Source organism: Perognathus longimembris, chromosome 11 (assembly GCF_023159225.1).
Source record: "Perognathus longimembris pacificus isolate PPM17 chromosome 11, ASM2315922v1, whole genome shotgun sequence".
Taxonomy (NCBI): Eukaryota; Metazoa; Chordata; class Mammalia; order Rodentia; family Heteromyidae; genus Perognathus; species Perognathus longimembris.
Window position 1 is genome coordinate 36,789,507 of NC_063171.1, and position 23,039 is coordinate 36,812,545.

The following is a 23,039-nucleotide window of genomic DNA, read 5'->3' on the forward strand; positions in this document are numbered from 1 at the left end:
ACAGGCCTAAGAGCTCATCACCATATTAAGAAAGGAAAAGAGAGAGGGAGAGAGGTTGGATCTAAAAATAAGACAAGATGAGTCCGAGGTAAGTGAAGCTGGGCTGGGGGAGGGGAGGTGGGGGTTAAAAAGGATCACTAGGGGTAGAGTGAGGGTAACTAGAGAGAAGGAGGTGCAGGTGCAGTGGGGGCAGGATTCTGGTCCTAGCTAAGTTAATAATATAGACAGAAGGGAGACAAATGTGGAATTGCCTCTATACCATAAAAATCTGAGACTCTTCCGCAGTTGGAGCCTATTTCTTTGATTCTGTGGAGAGAGAGGTGGGGGTGGGGTGGGGGGAAAAGTACAGTCTTGGCTACAGGAAAGAATCCCCCTGCAGTTCCCTTTAAAGAACCAGAACCAAGGATGAGATCATTCCTGAATAAAAGATGGAGCTGAGTCCAAGACCTGGCTCTGCTCCAGCCAGTTTCCTTTACTTCACTCCACAGTCCTGACTGAGGAATGCGGGCGCAGGACAGCGCTGGCTCAGATCCCATCCTGCAGGGGTGTGGATGTGGGGGTTTCTCCCGCCCATCAGGCCCACCAAGAGGAGGGAAATGCCACGTGCCTACAAACTCCTGCGTATACCCCATTCTCTACTCTGATCCTATGGGACTTGCTTTTCTAGGGCACCGTGGGAAGGGAGGATTCCCCCAGGCTGCATGATTCCCAAGACGACTAATAGCTACTATTTACTCCTCTGCCTTTGACAAGACAAAGAGGATCAGGTGTAAGCACTGGGGGAAGGGGACAATAACAGAGGGAAATTTGGTGTGACTGGCCCTGTGCTCTGCCTGAGGATGTGGATTAATTCTGTACACAGACTTTACTTGGAGCTGGGGAGTGAGGGTTAAGGCCTGTGACTTCTGGATTCCAGTGAATAAGATGAGGTCTGGGTACCTAGAAAGGACCTTTTCCACTGCTCACCAAGGCCTTACTATTCCTAGGTAAACTGTACAGGGAGACCAGAGAGAGACTAGATCAAAGTCAGATGACCTTAACAACGCCCCAGGGTCTCTCTCAGTCTGGGAAGATAATGTTTGTTTTACATCCAGTCAGGAACATGGAATTATGCTAGAATAACTTTTCCATACTCCCATGGGGGCAGACCTCATACAGTTAAGTAAGAAAAGCCACAGAAAATCTCAAGAGCAGGGTAGGAATGGGTCCAAGAGGGACAGCTGTCATAGTATCAGGAGAGGCCAGAGCAAGCCCAAGCATGGCACAGTGTTGCCCAAGAGACCTCAGAATCCTGCCTCTTGCTCTCCCAGCAGAGTGACTGCCCTGACAGAGCCCACAGCCAGAGCCAAGGCAGCTGGGAGGGATGGGAGGGCCTGCTCAGAAGCCGATGGCCAGACCATCATTTGCTCTGATTTGTTATTTTCATCCCATTCTGGGGGAAAGGGAACCATTGGGGCAGATATTGGAGCATTAGACTTGTTCCACCACAAACCAGACCTTTTGTTCCCCTGGGAGTGTGAGATGGGACTCCACGATCACCATGGCCACCTCCATCTCTTCATCCTCTCCTACGGTGACCACGGTCTCTCTGGGGGTGGCCGCCTTTTCTGGCTCCACTTCCATGCTTATCCTTTCCAGCTCCCCACCCCTCCCCCCACCCCATCCTTCCCACTCTGATGCTCTGCTCTCTTCTTTCTCCTCAGTCCTCTTCTCTCTAGGCCCCTGCCTTCAGGCCCTTGGACTTAACACTCCCTCAGCCACTGGTATCAAATGACCCTGAGTTGGGGCATCTGTATTTTTAACCCACCAGACACCCATAGCTCCCTCTACTGAAACCTGAGCAGCTGGCCCCTCCCCCTCCCCCTCCTCACTTCACTCACATACCTTCTTGGTCCCTTCCTCCATCTTCCAGGGTCTGGTTCAGCCATGTCAGCATCCAGGGAGGACCCCAGACTGAGAGAGTCCTGTCCCTAGGAGACCTTGTGTTGGAAGAGGGAGGAGAATGGGAGGGAGGAAGACCTCTGAGGAGCCTGGGGTGGGGGGTGGAGAGAGCTGGCTATACCTTACAGTGGAATGGCCTTGTCTGCCAGCCCAAGCCTCTCATTCTCTAGACCCATCCAAGGCCCGTTCTCCACTAATGTCCTATTTTATTTTACTGTTGATTCTTTATACATGTCTTGGCCTAGCCCTCACTGTAAGACTGATATGTAAAGTGGCTAAGGGCACCGGTTCAGCAGTCAGATAGACATTGATTTCCTCTTCTACAAAATTGGCTGAGAGGTAGGAATACATACATTGATGAGACTTAATTGGTGCGATGAGTATAGCTCCTGGCCCAGACAGTGCCAGGCATGGTGTACAGTCAACTTAATACAAGTGTTTTGTTTCTGGTAACAGCTAACACTTTCCTAGTAGTATTCCTTAGTGTTTCTCTCTCAGTCAGTAGTCTTTTAGACAGACTCAACTCTCTGCTCTTAAAGATGCCTGAGAATGAACTGAACCACAATGCGGAGTGGAGGGACTCACCAAGCGGAAGTGAGTTGGGGAGGGGGTTGGGGGAGAGACCTCAGAGAAGAGAGTGGGCAAGAGAGGGCCTTCTCACTCATCCAAGACCAGACCATCAGTGGACCCAGGGCCCAAGGTTGAGGGTGTAACACTTACAGTGCTAGAGTGTGTGTCTAGCATATGTGCAGACTCCATTTCAAGGCTAAACCCCAGAAAACAGGCTGAGGGATGGGATGAGGCTGAGAAACCTTGAAGAGAGCAGGGGGACACCAGTCTGCCTCTGAATTGGGACATGGCTCTACCATGTAACTAACTGTTACCAAGTTATTGGACCTCTTTGACACTCAGGTTCTTCATCGATGACACAACTTGCAGCCCATAATCTCAATGGACTAAGCAGCCAGACAACGTGGAGGGCTCACCAGGCAGAAATGAGTTAGTAAAGTGTGGTCTAGATGGGTCAGCCCCTCCATTCCTGTGTGTAGGTGCTACGGCCCCCACTATATTGATCTCAGCTGGACTTTGGGGGGGGGCAGTCTTTGTCATTTGCTCTCCAGGACTTCCAGGTGCGATTTGAGATACTCGTAAGGGGCAAGGATGGTTGCTTCTAATCTCCTCCCAGCTTCTTCTTTTCTCAGGTCTCAAAAGGATTTTATTTGCCTGGCTATTGTGAAGATGCAGAGAAGGAACTTTGCAGTAACCATTCCCCACAGATCAGACGTGACACATCCAGCTAGGTGAGGCTGTTCCAAACATTTACCATCTAGGCTGGCTGCTGGATTCTTCAGGACCATGCCCTTCCATGATGGGCTCCAGCCTGATGCAGGCTGATCTTCCCCTCAACCCCTCCCATCTCCTACCCATGATGCCCTCAGCCCAGCTCTAGGATTGCCTGTCTCTCCCATCCAAGGTGGTCTAGTGTCTCTGCCCCAGCTCAGATGTTGCTGTCATGGTTCTGGCTTTCATGACCCCTAGTGTCATGTGGAGCGTGTCCTCTGCTGAGTTTAGTAGTATGTCTCCCTCTCCAGCCAGCCTGCGGAGAAGAGACCAGTGTGAACTGGGAAGGCTGCAAGAGAGCCTTCAAGGAGAACTTCGCAAAGGGCAGGTAAGGAGAAGGAAGGAGGCTGTGTGGAACATGGCCCTGAGTATTGGAAGGAACAGGGTGGCTCAGTCAAGGAGAGGTCTAGGTAGAGGCACAGTAAAGCAAAGGTGTGATGTAGGGAGTTCCAGTGAGTCCGGAGGAACCGGGTGGGATGGGTCTTTAGGGGGCTGGTGGCCATTCCATCAGAGGAAGCCTAGGGCAGCCTTACCACCAGGCTGTAGGCGGATGATCAGTCTTCTGGTTTCATCATAGAGGAAGATCAGAATGCTGTAGGGCACAGCACAGAACCACCAGTTTATCCTGTAGAGAACAAGAGGTGGTCAGTGTGGCTGCACAGCAAACAGTGCCTAGCAATTAAATCTTTCTTTTGCGCTCCTCAGACCTGCTGGGTATTGGAGACAGGAAGGTAAGATACAGTTGATTCTACTTTTAAAGGGGTTCAGCATCTGAGAGATGAAGCAGAAGGCAGATATAAAGAATCATGATCATGTGATGTAATGTTTGGAGTTATGTGCAGTGTTCATAAAGATTGCTGATTTTTGTAGAGTTGGAGAGTGCAAGGGCCCCATGCTTTCTGCATACTCCAGGCCTTGCATCTGTGAATAGGATTAACAGAGCAGGATGAGGCTCTCTCAGTCCCTAGACATCCAGTGTGAGATATTCTGTTATGAGGAGGGGATACAAACACACACACATACACACACACCCCACACACCCCACACATAGAGTATGACAATGTATGTGTATACATGCACTCCTCCATATTACATAAATAGAACACTTTTTTCTTTCCCGAGCCTCTTCTATAATTAGAGACCTAGAGACAGACTTGGGGAGGGGTTGAATCAGGACCTCAGTTCCTCAGTTCTCTCGGGTGACAGAGAGAAGAGATGGTCAAATACAAGAGCACTACTATATAGAAATACAATGCAAGCCACACATGTAAAATCGAAAAGTTTCTCAAGACCACATTAAAATCATTGAAAAGAGGTGAAATTAATTTCAAGAATTTTTTTTTTTTTTTTTTGCCAGTCCTGGGCCGTGAACTCAGGGCCTGAGCACTGTCCCTGGCTTCTTTTTTGCTCAAGGCTAGCACTCTGCCACTTGAGCCACAGCGCCACTTCTGGCCATTTTCTGTATATGTGGTGCTGAGGAATCGAACCCAGGGCCTCATGTATATGAGGCAAGCACTCTTGCCACTAGGCCATATTCCCAGCCCGTAATTTCAAGAATTTTAACACAATGCAGCTAAAACATCATTTCAACATGTATGTAATCAATATAAACTTAATTCATTAATTTAAGGAGATGGTGTCTAGCTATGTGGCCCAGGCTAGCTTGAAATCTGTACTTTCTGCCTCAACTTCCAGTACCATTACAAGGATACAATGTAAAAATTATTCATAAAGTAGTTTTTGTTTTTCTGGAGGTGTGGCTCAAGAAGTAAAACACTTGATTAGCAAGTACAAGGCTCTGAGTTCAAAATCTCAGTACTGGGGCTGGGGATATGGCCTAGTGGTAAGAGTTCTTGCCTCGTATACTTGAGGCCCTGGGTTCAATTCTCCAGCACCACATACACAGGTTCGGCCAGAAGTGGCGCTGTGGCTCAAGTGGCAGAGTGCTAGCCTTGAGCAAAAAGAAGCCAGGGACAGTGCTCAGGCCCTGAATCCAAGGCCCAGGACTGGCAAAAAAAACACAAAAAAACCCACAAAAACAACAACAACAACTCAGTACTGACAAAAAAATGGAGACAATTTGTGTTTGTATTTTCATTCTATGCCTGATAAATCCATGAAGTGTCTTACACTGATGAAACCTCTCAACCCAGACACTAAATTTTCCATAGTTAAAGGGAAATGCACTCCAAACAAGACAATAAAGTTCTATCTAAAACTGGGTGCCAGTGGCTCATTCCTGTAATCCTAGCTACTCAGGAGGCTGAGATCTGAGGATCCCAGTTCAAAGCCAGCCTGAGCAGGAAAGTCTGTGAGATGCTTATCTCCAATTAACCACCAGAAAACCGGAAGTGGTGCTGTGGCTCAAAAGTGGTAGAGGACTAGCCTTGAGCAGAAAAGCTTAGGTACAGAGTCCAGGCCCTGAGTTCAAGCCACACAACCAACCAAAAAAAAAATCTATCTGTCTGTCTGTCTGTCTGTCCTCTATCTATCAGAGGTATGTCTTGATTGCCTAGGCCGGCTTTGGATTCCCCATTCTCTGCTTCAGCCTCCCAAGTAGCTGGGATTACTGGCATGTTCCACTGTGCCTGGCTGAAGTTGTACTTAATAGACTAAATTTTAACACGGCTTCAGCTTTTAAGTTCAAATGAATTGAAATGATAAATTCAGTTTCTTACGCTCACTAGCCATATTTCAAGAGGTCAGTGGCCACATGTGGGTTGTGCTACCATACTGGACAGTACAGGCCTAGGCCAGGGTTCTTTCTTTATGCACACCACAAATATAAACCTTGATATGCAAATAATGATTTAATCATGAGTGTAGAAAGACACTTCTGCTTTATTTTCTGTCAATTTTAAAATAAAAATATTTAAAAATATACTAATGTTAAAAGGAGACAACATAGCTGGGCACCTGTGGCTCATGCTTGTAATCCTAGCTACTCTGTAGGCTGAGATTTGGGGTTGGAGATTTGAAGTCAGCCTGGGTAGGAAAGTCCATGAGATTGTTATCTCCAACTAGCCACCAAAAAATACCAGAAGTGGAGTTATGGCTCAAGTGGTAGAGCACTAGTTTTGGGCAAAAAAGCTAAGCAAGAGAGATAACTCTGTCCAAGCCCTGGTATTGGCATGCATGCACATGTGCGTACACACACACCACCCCACACCTAATCCTGGAAATTGAAGCAGAAAGCAGGAATTTCAGCATGTTCATTCACATATATATCCATTAGAACATATTCATGATTCTTTTTTTTTTTTTTTTTTGCCAGTCCTGGGCCTTGGACTCAGGGCCTGAGCACTGTCCCTGGCTTCTTTTTGCTCAAGGCTAGCACTCTGCCACTTGAGCCGCAGCGCCACTTCTGGCCATTTTCTGTATATGTGGTGCTGGGGAATTGAACCGAGGGCTTCATGCATACGAGGCAAGCGCTCTTGCCACTAGATCATATCCCCAGCCCTAGAACATATTCATATAGATATAACAGAACTAGCTAAGCATAGATTAAACTATTTTTATGCTTATTTCCGCTTCAAGCAATACCACATGTCATCATAAAAAAAGATTCCACTCGATTGAGCACTGGTAAGCCTGCTAAATTTGCATGCTTAGTGGCTTGTGATCATTTGGCACAATCTCTGCTACTTCCGTAAATCAGGTCTACTTCTTGGGGCACAGATGACTCTATCCCCAATGTCATTGAGTATAGCCCCATTTATTCAGGCTTCCTCCCACTTCCTCTCACAAGCTCTCCTCATGCCTGTGCCCAGAGAGCTTGGTCTCTAAGTCCTTTCCCTTACTCACTTGAGTGGGTACATGCGCAGAGCCACACTCATGCCTGGGGTATAGGACAGGAAAGCTGCTAGGAATGTCTCCTCCAGGATCCCAAAAATCAGAATCTTGTTTCTGGAAAGAAGCATTTCTCAGTGTGATGGAGGTGAGGAGGAAAAAGTAGGGGGGGGGGGGAGTGGACTCTATGTGTGTGTGTGTGTGTGTGTGTGTGTGTGTGTGTGTGTGTGTGTGTGTGTGTCGGGGAGAATGGGAAATTGTTGGGAGCCATGGGATAGGTCCTTACTTCATGCCCTGCTGGAAGACGGAGTTGCGGCGAGTCTTGCAGATGATGAGGTCAGCCCATTGCACCACCACAATGCTGACAAAGAAGGCCGTGTGGCACGTGAACTCCACTACCTTCCGCTGCTCGTAGGTCTGGGGAGGGTGGGCAGAGAGGCGACACAGTGGTCAAGGTTGGAAACACCCAAAGCCGTCTGGTCTGTTCTGCTTTCCAGGACCAGAGGCTGAGTGTGGTCCTTCCTCTTTCTCTATATTTCACACCACATCTCTGTGCCTCAGCCTTTGCTGGGTTGTACTATGATTGATTTGTGTGTTTTCCTTCCCTGAGAGTTCCTCAAGAGCCCCCACCCCCCTCGAGCTGATCTTATTTATCATTGTGTCCTCTCACTGTGCTTAGTTCAGTGAGTGGCATGTAGCATGGCTCAAAAGATACTCACTAAATTAGTAAGAAGTGTGGTATAGAAGAAGCAGAATCAGAGGTCTTAGGTCAGAGAGGAAGGTGGGGCCTGAGGGCAGGATGACCACAGGTAAAAAGGAAGGCCCCCAAACAGTGGTAGATTGGGCCAGGCACCCAGGCTCATGCTTGTAATCCCAGCCACAGAGGTATCAGGAGGAACCCAGACTAAGATTAGTCCAGGCAAAAAGCCAGTAACACCTGCCCCCTCCATGTCAACCAGTAAGCCAGGCATGGTGGTCTAAGTTTATGGTCCCTCCCGTGTGGAAGGCAGAAGTGGGAGGATGGAGGTCCAGGTGAGCCTGGGAAAAATATGAGACCTTGCTGTAAAAAGAACTAAAATCAGAACTGCTGGGGATGTGGCCTAAGTGGCAGAGAGGAAGTGCAAGGACTGGAGGAAAGGACTGGAGTTCAAACCCCAGTATGAGATGGGGTAGGGTTGGGGTGAAGGGAGGGGGAGAGAGGGGGGGAGAGAGAGAAAGAGAGAGAAGCACTTATTTATTCCATGGGCTTTGTCATTTGCATTTTGCACATAAGGAATTTAGACTCTAGTGGGAGAGATAAATATGCTAACCATGCCAGTATGCTAGGATAAGTTATGAAAGAGGACTGCAGAAACAGAAGTACATCAAAATTAGGCTGAAAAATTTACCTAAAAAATAAATATTGTTGATTTGTTCTGAAAACAATTATTAAACTACTTTGCCAATGTGTTCTGAAAAAAAATTACTTTTTAGCTGGGTGTTGGTGGATCCCACCTGCAATCCTAGCAATTCAGGAGGCTGAGATCTGAGGATTGCAATTCAAAGCCAGACTCGCAGGAAAGTCCATGAGACTCATATCTGCAATTAACCACCAAAAAGCCAGAAGCGGCGGAATGGCTCAGGTGGTAGAACACCAGCTCTCACCTGGAAAAGCCAAGTGAGAAAAAGACTGGAGGTAAAAAAACCCTCTATGTTAAAAAAAAATCAAACACTTTGTTTATAAGTAATTCAGAACAAATAAGAAATTCAAAAAGATATGACTGTACAATATTGAGATACTATACATCAAGTCATACTTGGAGAGAGAAGTATAAGGCCTTAAATGATCAAAAAACAAAGCTGATAATTGTTGAGCTAAGTATGGAATGTAGATTATGTCCATCCACCATTTTCCAACCATCAGATCATGCTATCCTTCACTATGGTTAGCTACCACTACCTGAGCCACCTCTTGTGATTTCTTCTGACTGTCACTAATCTAGATTTAGATATCTAGGTTGACAAGCCTTCAAATACTGCCTTAAAGTTTCTTGTTTTGTTTGTTTTTGCCAGTTCTAGGGCTTGGACTCAGGGCTTGAGCACTGTCCCTGGCTTCTTTTTGCTCAAGGCTAGTACTCTGCCACTTGACACAGCACCACTTCTGGCCTTTTCTATATACGTGGTGCTGAGGAATCGAACCCAGAGCTTCATGTATACGAGGCAAACACTCTTGCCACTAGGCCATATTCCCAGCCCCTTATAGTTTATTCTCTCCATCTTCTCTAGCCCTATTATCCTCTACTCCCCAACGGGGCTGCTTGTGCCTATGTTTAAACTTTACATACTATCCTTTCAAATGCATACAATTACTTTATAATTAAATTTCTCTGCAATTTCAATTTTCTGACTATATCTTTCTATCCCACTCACTCTGGTATCTCAATTATCCATTCTAGCACTTCTTAGACTCCCTTGGACTTACAATCTGCTGACCTGATAGTATTTGCTTCTTTGTTTTGAGGTAGTAGGGATTGAACCCAGAGCCTTGAGCGTGCTAGGCAAGCACTCTACAATGCTTTATATATATCTATATCTATATCTATATCTGTATATATATGTGTGTACTTATGTAATATATGTATTTATGCATATGTGTGTGCATATATGGTTAAATTTGTTTTAATGTATATACATATATATACACACATATATACATGTATGGTTATACCCCTAAATAGAAATAAGCTCCATAAGAACAATAGCATGGTCATTTTTGTTTATTATCATATCCTCAGGGGGTAGAACAGTACATGGGATAGGTGGTGATTAATGAAAAAAATAGGGAAAGACATTTAGAAAAAGAGGAGCTATCTTTGCTCCAGGAAGTAGTGTGCTTCCTGGGCATGCAGCTCTATACTAGATGATATGAAAACTGCAGTGGTGGAACAGCCAGGAACTCTGAATATATGGAGTTTATCAACCCATTTGCATAGCACTTTATGATGTCAACAGCATACAGGAGGAAATTTGTCATGCTAAATCACTTTTTAAAAAAATTTTTTTGCGGCTAGTCCTGGGCCTTGGATTCAGGGCATGAGCACTGACCCTGGCTTCTCTTTGCTCAAGGCTAGCACTCTGCCACTTGAGCCACAGCGCCACTTCTGGCCTTTTTCTATATATGTGGTGCTGGGGAATTGAACCCAGGGCCTCATGTATACGAGGCAAGCACTCTTGCCACTAGGCCATATTCCCAGCCCTGCTAAATCACTTTTAATTATCTTTTTTTCACTTTTTAAGAAATAAATATTTGTCACTACAAAGGTTTGAGTTGAGGGTGGATGACGACGACTTTGCGGGGAATCATGGTTAAAACCTGGAAAAACAGAAATCAGCCTGGAAATGTCAGTAGGATAAAGAAGACCCTCCTGCTTCAAGAAACCAAAGGATCTAGGAAGGTAAGCCTGTAAACAGCAGGGATGAATAGAAATGAGGTCACTGTAAGTAAAGAGAAGTTCTCAAGTGTAATTGGAGGCTGTGGTCAAATGCACTCAGAGAAGAGCGGAGATGAGATATCAATTCTGTCAGCTATCTCCCTTTTCCTATGCTTCAAAAAATTTAGCTCAACATGCTTGCCTATCCTCATTTTCACTCTTCTTAGTCATTCTCTACTGTTATACTCTTTCTACTCACCCATTGTTGTCCATAGCTGTCCTCCAGGTCATTTAAGAATCTATTGTCCCAGTCCAGGCGGATGCCTGGCAGATCAAAAGGCATGAAGCCATTCTCAGCCAAGATTACAAAGTAGGTGAAGAAACCAGCCAGAGCTTGGATCATTCCTGTGAAGGACAGAATCATAGGATGGAGAAACTGATTCAGAGAAAGGGCGGGCCCTCCAAGGCAGATGACAGGAGGAATGGGGCTAGGACTTGCTTCTAGCTAGGTGTGTGTGTGTGTGTGTGTGTGTGTGTGTGTGTGTGTGTGTACGCGCGCGCACATATACAGTGTTAAAGATTTTTGCCGTCCGCATCTGACTTGATCATCTCTATGAGATTTGTTTCCAAGTCCTGACATTTGTTTCTAAACTCCAGCCCAGGACCACCAAATCATGCAATATTTTCTGTGTGTGTGTGTGTGTGTGTGCATGCTCACACATGTGTGTAAATCCTGGGGCTTGAACTCAGGGCCTGGGTGCTGCCCCTGAGCTTTTGTGCTCAAGGCTATTGCTCTACCATTTGAGCTACAGCTTTACTTCTGACTCTTTCTGGTGATTAATTGAAGGTAAGAGTCTCATGGACTTTCTTGTCAAGGCTGGCTTTGAACTAAAATCCTCAGATCTCAGCCTCCTGAGTGGCTAGGATTAGCCTGTGTTTTTTATTCATGCATGGTTCATCTCCTAGATTACCTGAATGATCTCTGTTTTTATTTTTTAAGGTAAACAGAGTAAGTTTATTTGACAGTGAAAGGTAGGACATGGAAGAAAAGTAGCAAGACTCCGTTTGGGGAGGGGCCCAAGAGGAGTCCCCAATGATTTCTCTGATTTCGAGTTTCTCCCTTGTCCATCTCTCATTACTTTCTCTGATGTACCTTACTCTCATTACTTTCTCTGATGTACCTTACTCTAATGTACCTGGCAGCTCAGTAACAAAGACCTATCATGGTTCCCAAACACCTTTTAAGTCTGGCCTCAATATTAATGCTATTATGTCTACAGACCTGTTTTCCCCCACTTCCTTATTAAGACTAAGAGCACCAACAAGCTGGTTTGTTCACTGTCCTTTAACCATGCCATGTGAACATTCCCTTATCTATTGGTCAGGGAAAAGCTGATTGTCAACTGAGTAGCTGAACCTCTATCCTCTCAACACCAAATTGAAGTTCCTTTTCCTCCGTTACACCTGTCTGAAAATCCTCATAATTGGTGTGCTTGTGTGTGCTGTGCTTCCTGTCCTGTGTGAGGGTCACTACTTCTTCCTTGGCATCTGGAAAGATGCTATCATTTTGTATACATTTGTTCCTTTTCTACTGGACTTTATGCCAAGGGCAGATGAGAGCTCACGAGTTCTAGGTCCTATATTCCTGGGGTCTAGCATAGTTTGTCATTGAGAAAGGATCTTCGTGACTTCAAAATGGAGATGCTTCAAACGGCCAGGGTGCCTACTCCCATTGCCCCTCACCCTTCTCTCTTCCGGGCTCACCAATCTGTCCATATGCCATGCCAATGAGACGGTTGTTTACCAGATTATCAACCTTCGGGTTTCGTGGACGCCTCTTCATGATGTCACTTTCGGCTGACTCATAAGCCAGGGAGATGGCAGGGACCTGGGACATGGAAGGTGGCAATGGCAAGGACCCAACATGAAGAAGAGAACTCAGAAGTAGCACTAGTTCTGCTCCTTCTTTCAGTTTCCTTGCTCATCATCTTTGGCACAGCAGTACCAGTGCAGGACCTAGTCTGGCACTCACCATGTCAGTGCCCAGGTCAATGCAGAGGATGGTAATGGTCCCCAGAGGCAGGGGGATGCTGAAGATGATGAACAGCAGGAAGGGGGTGATCTCAGGGATGTTGCTGGTCAGGGTGTATGCGATGGACTTCTTCAGGTTGTCAAAGATGAGACGACCTGGGAGGATGGTCAACCTTCTGAGAGAAGCATCGAGAGGACCCACCTCCCACAGATTGCCTCCTGAACAGAGAGGCCATTACAAAGAAGCATCCGTGAACATGTTGGGTCTAGTTTTCTTTCTAAATCACGTATCTATTCATTAGAGCCCTAATTTATTACTGTGTTCTGACTGTGTACTCTTTGTTCCAGATTCAACACAGCTAATGTTATCTGATCTCTGAAAATTAAGCAGCGTTGGGACTAGTTAATCCTGAGATGTCTGAGAATGTCAGTATTAAACCCTTTATAAAATTAAGGCTCAAGTGAAAACAGCCTGGGCCTGGGACAAGCTTGGGTTTGAATCTCATTTTCTGACCTAACCAACTTGTGACCTTGGGTACCTCTTAGCTCTTCCAACATCATTCCTCCTGCCCCGCAAGACTGCTGAGTCCTTCCCTGGTTACTCTTTCAAAGACTGTGATCTCTCTCTGCATTCCTGCCTTTATTTTTCCCATTCTTCTTAATCTACTGCAACATTTGCTGCTTTTATTGTCTTTCTTTCCACCTAGAGATTAAGTTACATGGGGGGTATGGTCTGGGTTTGTCCCATATATTTAAAACAGAGCATTACACATTGTCAGCACTCAATAATAATGATACTAAATGGATATAAAATAATCAAGCAAAGTGTCGGAATCATTCTGGGAACCTGATTCACACGTAGATTGTCATGTTTGCATAAAAAATAGCTCCAGGCAGAATGAGGGAGTTTGGAACTCAGCATTTTGAGTTCCTTCTGTTCATCAATGGACATTCTCTTCAGATTCTTTTTGGAGAAAAAGAGTGCTTAATGGGGCTTATGTAATTAATTCATGCTCTTCAACCGATCTCGAATGGTCCCTGTCATTCAGGGTACAGGCTCCTAGGGGGTCTTGCTGAAGACTGTGCAACACAGACTTTTCCCAGGACTACGGCTCCATCTAGGAGCTTGCTGTATACATCCTTGAATACCAATGAGAGTCCAAAGCAAATACTATGACATGGCAGAGTCCTAGTCTCCCTGGAAAATCTGTTCTTCCCTCCAATCTCATCGGTAGCTGGATCTCACTTGCAAAGTTTTGTCTTATAATGATTATTTTTTTGCAGTCCACACAGGTTGTGGTGGTTGGATGATAGAAAAAGGTGAAGCTAATGTATCCCAAGTCCTGCTTTAGTCTAAGGGTCAAGTCCCAGCCCTGGCATCTAGCTTCCTCACCCTCTTCCACGCCTGTGACAATGGAGGCAAAGTTGTCATCCAATAGAATCATGTCAGCCGCCTGCTTAGAGACATCAGAGCCAGCAATGCCCATGGCGATGCCAATGTCGGCCTTCTTCAGCGCAGGGGAGTCGTTCACCCCATCGCCTGTCACCGCCACGATGGCTCCCTGGTAAAGTCAGACAGGAGTGAGCAACTACTGTGTTAGAATCAGGGTCAGTTTGATTGCAACATCTCATTATAAGGCACTAGAAAAGTTTATTAGCAGAGGAATAGATAGAGAAAGGGAGCATGTAGCATAGATATGCCATGTGGAACACAAGAGTTTACCCCAGGTTTGCCATCTTGGCCACCTTCCTATGTTACAGAACTTGGCCTTGGGTTAAATATTGAGAACTGGAAGGCACACTGGCTTGTAGGTCTTTTTTCCATAAGGTTGAATGATCCCAGCCTTTATTTATTCAGCCTTTTGTCCTTTTGTACTTCCTCGTTCTTTTGTAGCCACCTGCACCCACTTTGTTTCATCTTGCTTCTTGATGCAATGACGTTTGATTCAGAACTCCCAACTCTTCCTTTTCCTGCTCCCCACAAAATATCTAAGCCTTCAGGAAGCCCCCACACGGAAGCCCCCACGGAGTTTGAGATGTGATGCTCTCTAAAATCTCTCTTCCCAGTACACATACCCCCTTGCTTGGTTAGATACTGGGCTCTGCCACCAAGATTTCTGCCAGGGTTCCTGGGGCTCCTTGCTCTCCCTTACCTGCCTCTGACACCCCTCCACAATGATAAGCTTCTGCTGAGGGGAAGTCCGAGCAAACACAATCTCTTTATAATTTTTGAGGATGTAGTCCAGCTGCTCTGAGTTCATATTCTTCAGATCTGAGCCATGCACCACGATGGCTTTAATATCCCTGAGGGAAAAAGAACATTGAAAGATGACATCTGAATGTGGAGAACTCACATTAGCCTACTATATAGTTCTTTCTTTTCAACCCTGTCTCCTCTGCATATAGTCCTCAAATTGACCCATTACATCCCCTCGTCCCTTTTGCCAATCACTCTTCTCTTCCTCTACTTTTGTTTTCTAAAAATCCATTGACGTATTTACTTGACTATTTCCCTGTTATGTTTTACTCTGTAATGTACAATCCCCCACAATCCTACCGATTGAAGGGGACTCCAAGACTTTTGGTAAGTGATGTCTGGGTGGGGGCATCTGAGGATGGAGAAGAAAATGGTAGATCAGGGTTTTAAAGAGCTCACCTAGTATCTACCTGGTTGACAGGAATGTAAAGCCGGGCAGCAATGTCCTCTGCTGTTTCGTTGTCTTCTGAGATGATACCCACATTCTTGGCAATGGCTTTGGCTGTAATGGGATGATCTCCTGTTACCATGATCACCTGGGTTGGGGAAGAGAAGGAAGAGGATTAGAATTTCTCCAGATCAGTTCTGAATCCTTTGTCTTTTTCCCCTATGAATAACTCACTACTTTCACTCAACAAGGGTTTTAATAGCTCATTTACAAGAACTGGTGATACAGACCAAAAGATCAAAAGCTTTGCTGTTGTGGCTTCAACACTTGGGGCAGGGGTGGGGGTAGAGGGTGTGTGTTGGGGGTGGGGTGGGGGGATGGTCTCTCAGACCTACAATGCGAGATGATTAGATTCTAGATTGCCCAGGAACAATTCCGAGACTTACATCTGTTAAAATATTTAGAACTTTACTTAATTATTTCAGTAGCTATGCTGCAACCTTGAGCACTAACACAGAAACTCCTACACATAGAACAAGTGGCAATGAAGGATGACTAGAATACTCCATCTGCCCAGAAACATTTCATCAGAGCCCAGTGAATTCAGATCCTTACTCTAGCTCTCTTTATCCCATTGCCTTACCATGGCCCTCTATCTCAACTTATTTTTGGCTTCCTGGTGCCTAGTCCCATCACGTTCCTCCCCAAAGATAGGGTTTTCATGCTCTGTGCTCTCATGAAATTCTGTTCTTTCTTTATGTCAACACTTCTCATTTCTCTGTGTGATGATCACTTAGTTTTCTCTCCCTCCACTGGACTGAGAGCTCTGCAAGGTGTGATGTGAGGTGCTTGTTAACTAGCTTGGCCTACACAATGCTCAGCATAGAGGAATCTATCAACAAATAACCATCAGATGAGGGAAGGAAGGAATAGTGGCTACCTGGGAAGTTCTACTCAAGGTTTTGAAGTGCCCTGTAGGCAAACAACTTTTTAAGTTCTGATGGGAGGGAGGAGGAAACCATTTGACAGTGACAAAACAGTCCACTGCTTCTCAGAATGGTGATCTTTCAGAGGCTAGTCGGTTTGCTTTCTAAGTATGGAAATAAGCACTGAAGTTTCCCCAGAAGCACCTACTCTGGGGTTTCATGAGCTCTCATCTTTTCACACTGGCTCCCCTGTCTGATTAGAAGGAGACAGCAAAGTGCTAACTAGGCTGTGATCATCACAGACTCAGTAAAATTGCACTGAGCTGTTCCTTACAACATCTGGTGTTGAGTATCTTGTCTGAGCTATGAGGCACTGGATCCTCATGAGCTTGGCCTGTGGGGCAGCTAATAACAGGCAAGGATCTGATCAGAGAGGGAACTATAAGAAGACCATCTTCCAGATGTGACTGAGATTAAGCCCTTAGTGATGCCATTCATGCTTACAACGTGGCCTGAAAGCTTCCCAGAGTGACCTGCAGCCTGTTAGACAAGGCCTGTTGTCATTCATACTTTCCTAGTACTTTGCCCAACTTGACCATCAAATGGAACCTCTCTATACCATACCAGACAAATAAACATACAAAGATAACCACTCTAAGAGTGAGTTCCTAGGACCTGAAATCCAATTCTATGAAGCACTGAGATAGCTCTATTTGTACAACAGATACGTAGTTCTACAAAGAATGGCTCCTCTGAGGTAAAGGATGTCTCACAGTTTCTCAAAGAACTGGAGTATTTCCAATTTCTTGGTGTTGATTCTACCTCTAAAGTTCCCAATGCAGTCTTCCCTTTTGCTATTTCCCCTTCTTTGACATCAGAGTCCTTTGAGAGATACTTTAGCACTGATAAGCAGCAGGCTCTCAGTACACCATCCAAACGCTGGCTACAGCTTTTAGAGAGTGTCAAAGTTTCTTCATACTACCAAGACCCTGAGTCAGTGGAAGTATAACGGGAATATTTTTAGGTTAAAAAATCACATTTATTCCCACGTTATGAGCACATGGCTACCTGGGAAACTTTAGTTTTCCCTCATTTCCTTGTAAAAATGTTACTGTCATGAGACCATGATACAACCTTCTTTTGGTGTGAGTTCTGGGTCACAGGGCTTAAATTTGGGGCCTCTTGGCTTTCTTGCTCACGGCTGATACTCTACCACTTAAGCCATGCCTTCAGTCCATCTTCCACCTCTTTTAATCAGCATTCTGTAATGTTCATCAGCTTTGCAGCAACAACGTTGCAGAGTTGATCCATGGAAGGGTCTAGTCTACACAACAAGCTTCTATGTGTCCACTACATTTTGGCACTATTTGTATGTTTTATATTTCCCCATAGGGGAGAGAGAATGAGCCACAATTTTCCACTGAGTCTACCAACTTACTCTCAATTTAGAGTGCAGAAGAAGGTAAGGAATTGTAGTGACAGCCCTAAACTGAGGCCCAGAACAAGGACTGCCCAGAAAGCCCCATGGCCTTCCACATTGGCTGCCAGCTAACAGCCAGTCCTTAGAGTCCTCCCAGACTGTGATGAGCTGAGCTAGCTGGCTTCTTGTCTGGCTGCGAGAACCTCCTAATCTGGCAGGCATCCTGACTAAAATCACAAATTTTACCTTAATTATTAGCCTCAAAACAAAAAAAATCAACAAATACCTTCTTCTACAATATGATGATACGGTAGTTTATGGAGCAGTGGAGATATCAAGATGACTTAGCTATTCTATGAAGATGTGCCATGATAATGCTATCACTGAAGTTTTGTATGGTAGCTAGCTATTAGACAATGTACTCACAATCATTTCCTTCATCCTTCTCGGGCTCATTCCTGGGTCTCAATTCTAGTGGCTAGTCCTTGAATGAAGGGTGGTCCAAGCTGACCCATAGACAAATTCCAACAGTCATAGGTTATATCTACAATGAAGTCAACTTCAACAGAGAGTGCCTGCTCTTCCTTAAATGCCTCAATACCCTCTACTCAGTGTCCTCCCAAGCCTGGGAGCAAAAATACTCAGGGAACCCAAAATACAAACAAAGGGAAGGTGTCAATATCTAATTTGTCAGGATGTGAATCTTTGGCCTGCAAACATGGGACATACGACATCTTAGAGGAATTCCACTGCCGCCCACTCTGATCTTGGGATTTTCCACCTCTGGGTTTGTTCTCTTCTCTTGGACAAATTCCCTCTATTTTCTATCTTTGGCTACAGGATCAGGGTTTGTAGCAGTTAGAGTAGCTGCTCGTTCCACATCAATTCCATTGAGGGATCCCCAGCTTTCAGTATATTATCCTTTTCTGTACCCCCAGGCTCCTTAGACTTATCCCTATTTCCAGTTATTCCAGCAGTTATTCCTCATGTGGTCTGTGGACCAGTATCATCATCATCACCTAAGAGTTTGTTTAAAATGTGCAACCTCCAGGGCCTCCAGAACTATGAAATCAGAATGTGTCTTGAAAAAAGAATCTCCGAGGGCTAGGACTATGGCCTAGTGGTAAAGTGCTCGTCTCGTATACATGAAGTCCTGGGTTCGATTCCTCAGCACCACATATACAGAAAAAGATGGAAGTGGCACTGTGGCTCAAGTGGTAGAGTGCTAGCTCTGAGCAAAAAGAAGCCAGGGACAGTGCTCAGGCCCTGAGTTCAAGCCCCAGGACTGGCAAAAAAACCCCCACAAAAACAACAAAACCAAACAAAAAAAGAATCTTCGAAGGATTCACATTCACAAAAGTTTGAGGTGCTTCATGCTAGATACTAGCATGAACTCTCACTAGAGTTTTGGGGGATGTTTTGGCAATACAGTTTGGAATGTATTCTGGGAGTTTTAAAATCATGGGTCTGGGGTATGTCTTGGACTTCAATTTTCTTAAACTTCTCTATAGGAGGAGGATTTCATTGTGACATTTCCACTTGTATACACAATGTATTCATCAGTCTCACCCTCCCTATCCCTCTCCCTTTTCCCCTTCCTAGAAGTTCCAGCAGGTTTCATTGTTCTTTGTTCATACATGCAAACCATCTCCTTTGACTATATTCATTTTCAGTCACCCTTCATGTTAGCCCAACATTCCCCTCCTGCATGTACCCACTTCAACAACAGAGCCCATGTCTCTTTCCCTGTGCAGACCTTAATTTCTTTCCATCTTTCTTGTTATTTTTAACATTCAGTGCAAGCTACAGAAGAGACTTGCTGCCAGATAGCTCTGAACACTGAAAGCCATCAGTTCAATGTGGCAGAAATCAACTAAGCCAAGACACTTAAGCACCTACCCTGTGCCAGGCTTTCTACTGCTCTCCTCCAACCTCTGACAAGTGAGGGACTTCTGGGTGGACAGGTAGTTACCTTAATCCCTGCACAGCGACACTTGTCCACAGCCTCAGGCACCGCAGTGCGAGGAGGATCAATCATGGATATGAGGCCCACAAAACACAGGTTTTTCATGGGAAAGTTAATTTCAACGGTATCAAATTGGAATCCCTCCGAGAAGCTGCTAGGCAGATTTAAGAAGCAGAACCCTGAGAAAAGAGAAGAGAGCAGCAACCATTCATTTCTCCATGTCCCCTACCCATGTCACCCCAGCATACAAGACTGTTCACCCCTCATGTGAGCATCTTGGTGCCGTTCTTTCAAAAGATGCCCTTTCCCTCAGCCAGGCACTGATGGTTCATGCCTGTATTCCTAGCTACCCAGGAGGCTGAGATCTGAGGACCAAGGTTCAAAGCCAGCCCAGACAGGAAAGTCTGTGAGACTCATCTCCAGTTACCCACTCAATTCCTGAAAGTACTGCTGTGGCTCCAGTGGTAAAGTGCTAGCCTTGAGTACAGAGAGGCTCAGGGACAGTACCCAGGCCTTGAGTTCAAGCCCTATAACCGACAAAAAAATTACAAAGGTGTCCCCCATAGCTCCTCACCTAGCACACGCTCCCCCAGACCTCCCAGTTCTAAGTAGGCGTTTTCGAAGGCGCTCTTCGTTTCATCGTCAATTGGGTACTCATGGCCGTTCAGCAGGAAAGTAGAGCAGAAATCAAAGATCCTCTCAGGAGCGCCCTTCATCATCAGCACGTAGGGCTCTGGTTGGCCCTTTTGGAGGTGGATGGACAGCTACAGAGAGGGAGCAGCAAGGGGATGGAAAGGAAGAGCAGAGCAGGAACAGCGATCAAAACCAAGGGCCAATTTTAAAAAATAAAAAAGACTGGCAACCTGTTTCCTACCCCCCCCCCCTTCCTCCCTACTCCTTCCCCACTTTCTGGATCAAATGAGACTCCGAGCTGTACCCAGCCCCTCCACTTCCAGGCAATTCCAGCCTGGTATTATTTGCATGCAAAACTCTCTTGTCTTCCCAGCCAGACTGGACGCTCCCTGATGGCAGAAGTGGCACTCTTGGGGTGGGGGGAGGGGGCATGAGGGACGAGGTAACAAACAGTACAAGAAATGTATCCAATGCCTAATGTATGAAACTGTAACCTCTCTGTACATCAGTTTGATAATAAAAATTTGAAAAAATAAATAAATAAACCTCAAGGCAAGCACTCTTGCCACTCATAGCCCCAGCCCATAAATAAACCTCAAAAAAAAAAAAAGAAGAAGTGACACTCTCATCTTCTCAGCTTCCTATTGATGTGATGGTTCCAGAGCAGAAATAATGGGGGTTAGTGAAGAAAGTGTCTTTTTCACTAGGCAGTAGGCAGGAAAGAAAACTTAGGGACCAAAGGCCTGCCAGCACGAATGCTTCATTTGCCTTATGGCTTCAGGTTAACCTCCTTACCCCTGAAAGCCTTTCACAAAAAGGTTCAGCCTTGCTTTTTTCAGTGGGTTTCCTTGCCCCCCCCCCCATCCTCAGGCTTGATCTCAGGGACAGGCACCGTCCCTGAACCTCTTTGTGCTCAAGGCTAGCACTCTACCACTCAAACCACAGCCCCACTTCCAATTTTTTGAGTAGTTTATTGAAGGTAAGTCTTATGGACTTTCCTGCCTGGACTGGCTTCAAACTGTAATCTCAGTCTCCTGAGTAGCTAGGATTACAGGTGTGAGCCACCAGCTCCTGCCTTCAGTGGGTTTTTATGAGCAACAGTTTTGAAGATGGTGAAGTATCACCTTCATCTCGCTCCTAAAGGCAAGAGTGGTCCCTGACAGGGGCTCACAAGTGGTTGGTATCCACTGAGGGTGGGTGTGGTATGGAAAGAGGAGACAAGTTCATGAAGTGAACCTGAGGAGACTACAACAAACAGGAGACAGAAGTCAGATCGCTTGGGGTTTTGCATGTTCTCTTATTTCTGACCTAGGAAAAGGAACTTTATGGCGTTCAGCTTGTGGCTGGTAGAAAATGCCTGTTAAGTCACCTGTTGGGAACAAAATCAGTTCATTGAAAGGAACTCTGGGAGCTCAGAGGAAGCCAGACTGTGCTGCCCAAAGGACAAGCTGGGCCAGAAACCATTGCACAGAATGTGGACATAACTGCTGTGTTAGAGACTGCTCAGTCATGCTTAAAATAGGCCTAAGCAGTTACCAGGAAGAACTTTAACTTGTTTAAGCAAAAAGCTGTAAAATGTTAACAAAGCTCCATTTTTCTGAGTGCTCAGTAAATATTTGTGGAATGAGTATAAAGCTCATTCGGAGGTGACAGCAAGAGGTACTTAAGCTAGTGTCTTGGTCATGGGAAAACCACATCTTGACAGATTACAGATAAAAAAGATGGGGGGGGGGATAAAAGGAAATGCCTAGATAGAGAATCATCTTTTATTTCACTTCCATCTCAAGAGGGAAAGAGTCTAAGTTTTGCAAACATTCAGCAGGCTAAGATATCCCTTGCAAAGACAAGTCTCTGCCCTTAGAAGAATCTAATGATTGCAGCTTGCTCAGAGCTCCCTGGAACTAGCTGCTGCCGGAGCTGGGTGGCCCGTGGGCTGGCTTATGATACATGGTACACCGCAGAAGCCAGCCCTGCCATTTCAGTGACATTTCATAGCTCAGAACCACCAACAGTCATTTGGGGAAGAGTCATTATTTGTTGGATGCCCCCAACAAAGTTGTGAATATGTTTTGATTTCATTTCAAATCACATAGAAGGAGAAGTACCTAATTCCTTCCAAAGGCTTTAACTCAGGCCTCGCCAAACCACAAAAATCCCTGTCTGGTTATGGAAGCCAAACAAATGTTGTGGGGGGGGGAGATGAAATTGAAGTTCGCAGTTTGGGCTTAGGTAACCTATTTTATTACACAGAGCAAAACTAATTAAGACGGGCAGTGATCTATTTAACTATTACTTGTTCAGTGTTCAAGGTGAAAATACAGGGAAACATGTTTTTAAAAGGTCTATGTAGACAGCATTATTCTATTATGTGTCTTGTAGGACAGAAAGGCAAGTCCCACTTAAGTCTGTCTCCTGTTTTGCACGCCTGGTCTGTGTGGTAGTGAAGGGAGTTGCAGCCACTTCCCCCAGGTGACCTGGCTGGCCTTCAGGTACCGTAAGGCCATTGTTCTCTGCTTTCTACTGGAAACCTCTTCTCAAAGTTGGTCAGGATTCTACCTCGGGAAAGAAATATTGTCTCTCCTATTCCTCTATGGACTTTGAGACCAGCCTAACCGCAAACTAACTATGTAACCCCAAGTGGCTTCCCACTGGCGATCCCCTCCATTCCCCTTTCCCAAGTGCCACACTGATAAGCATGTGCTGCTATGCCTGGCTTCTATGTATTGTATTGCTTGTCTGCTACTTCACTCAGTATTTCCTTTGCTCTTGTCCATTCTATCCCAGGTAATGGACCCAAATGTTCCTGGGAAATGGAAAATGTATCACCTACCCGATGGGAGCCACCAGGATTTCGGCATAGAGGGAAAGGAAATGCTTGATGGCAAATGAAGAGAGTACCTTGCAGACACAACCTTATTCAGTAATGGCATCTTATTC

General features: G+C 45.4%; 1 protein-coding gene across 1 annotated transcript in view; it reads right to left on the minus strand.

Annotated features, from left to right (window-relative positions):
- Window positions 1-3,263: 3,263 nt before the first annotated feature.
- Window positions 3,264-23,039, minus strand: part of Atp1a4 (ATPase Na+/K+ transporting subunit alpha 4) — a 37,820-nt gene continuing 18,044 nt past the window's right edge. The window contains exons 11-22 of the mRNA XM_048358193.1: window positions 20,044-20,233; window positions 19,476-19,648; window positions 15,169-15,305; window positions 14,666-14,816; window positions 13,906-14,074; window positions 12,514-12,668; window positions 12,246-12,369; window positions 10,741-10,886; window positions 7,358-7,488; window positions 7,087-7,188; window positions 3,816-3,907; window positions 3,264-3,538 (exon numbers count right to left, since the gene is read on the minus strand). Of these exons, the coding sequence (XP_048214150.1) occupies window positions 3,510-3,538; window positions 3,816-3,907; window positions 7,087-7,188; window positions 7,358-7,488; window positions 10,741-10,886; window positions 12,246-12,369; window positions 12,514-12,668; window positions 13,906-14,074; window positions 14,666-14,816; window positions 15,169-15,305; window positions 19,476-19,648; window positions 20,044-20,233 (1,599 nt within the window). The 3' untranslated portion in view covers window positions 3,264-3,509. The remainder of the gene's footprint in view (window positions 3,539-3,815; window positions 3,908-7,086; window positions 7,189-7,357; window positions 7,489-10,740; window positions 10,887-12,245; window positions 12,370-12,513; window positions 12,669-13,905; window positions 14,075-14,665; window positions 14,817-15,168; window positions 15,306-19,475; window positions 19,649-20,043; window positions 20,234-23,039) is intronic.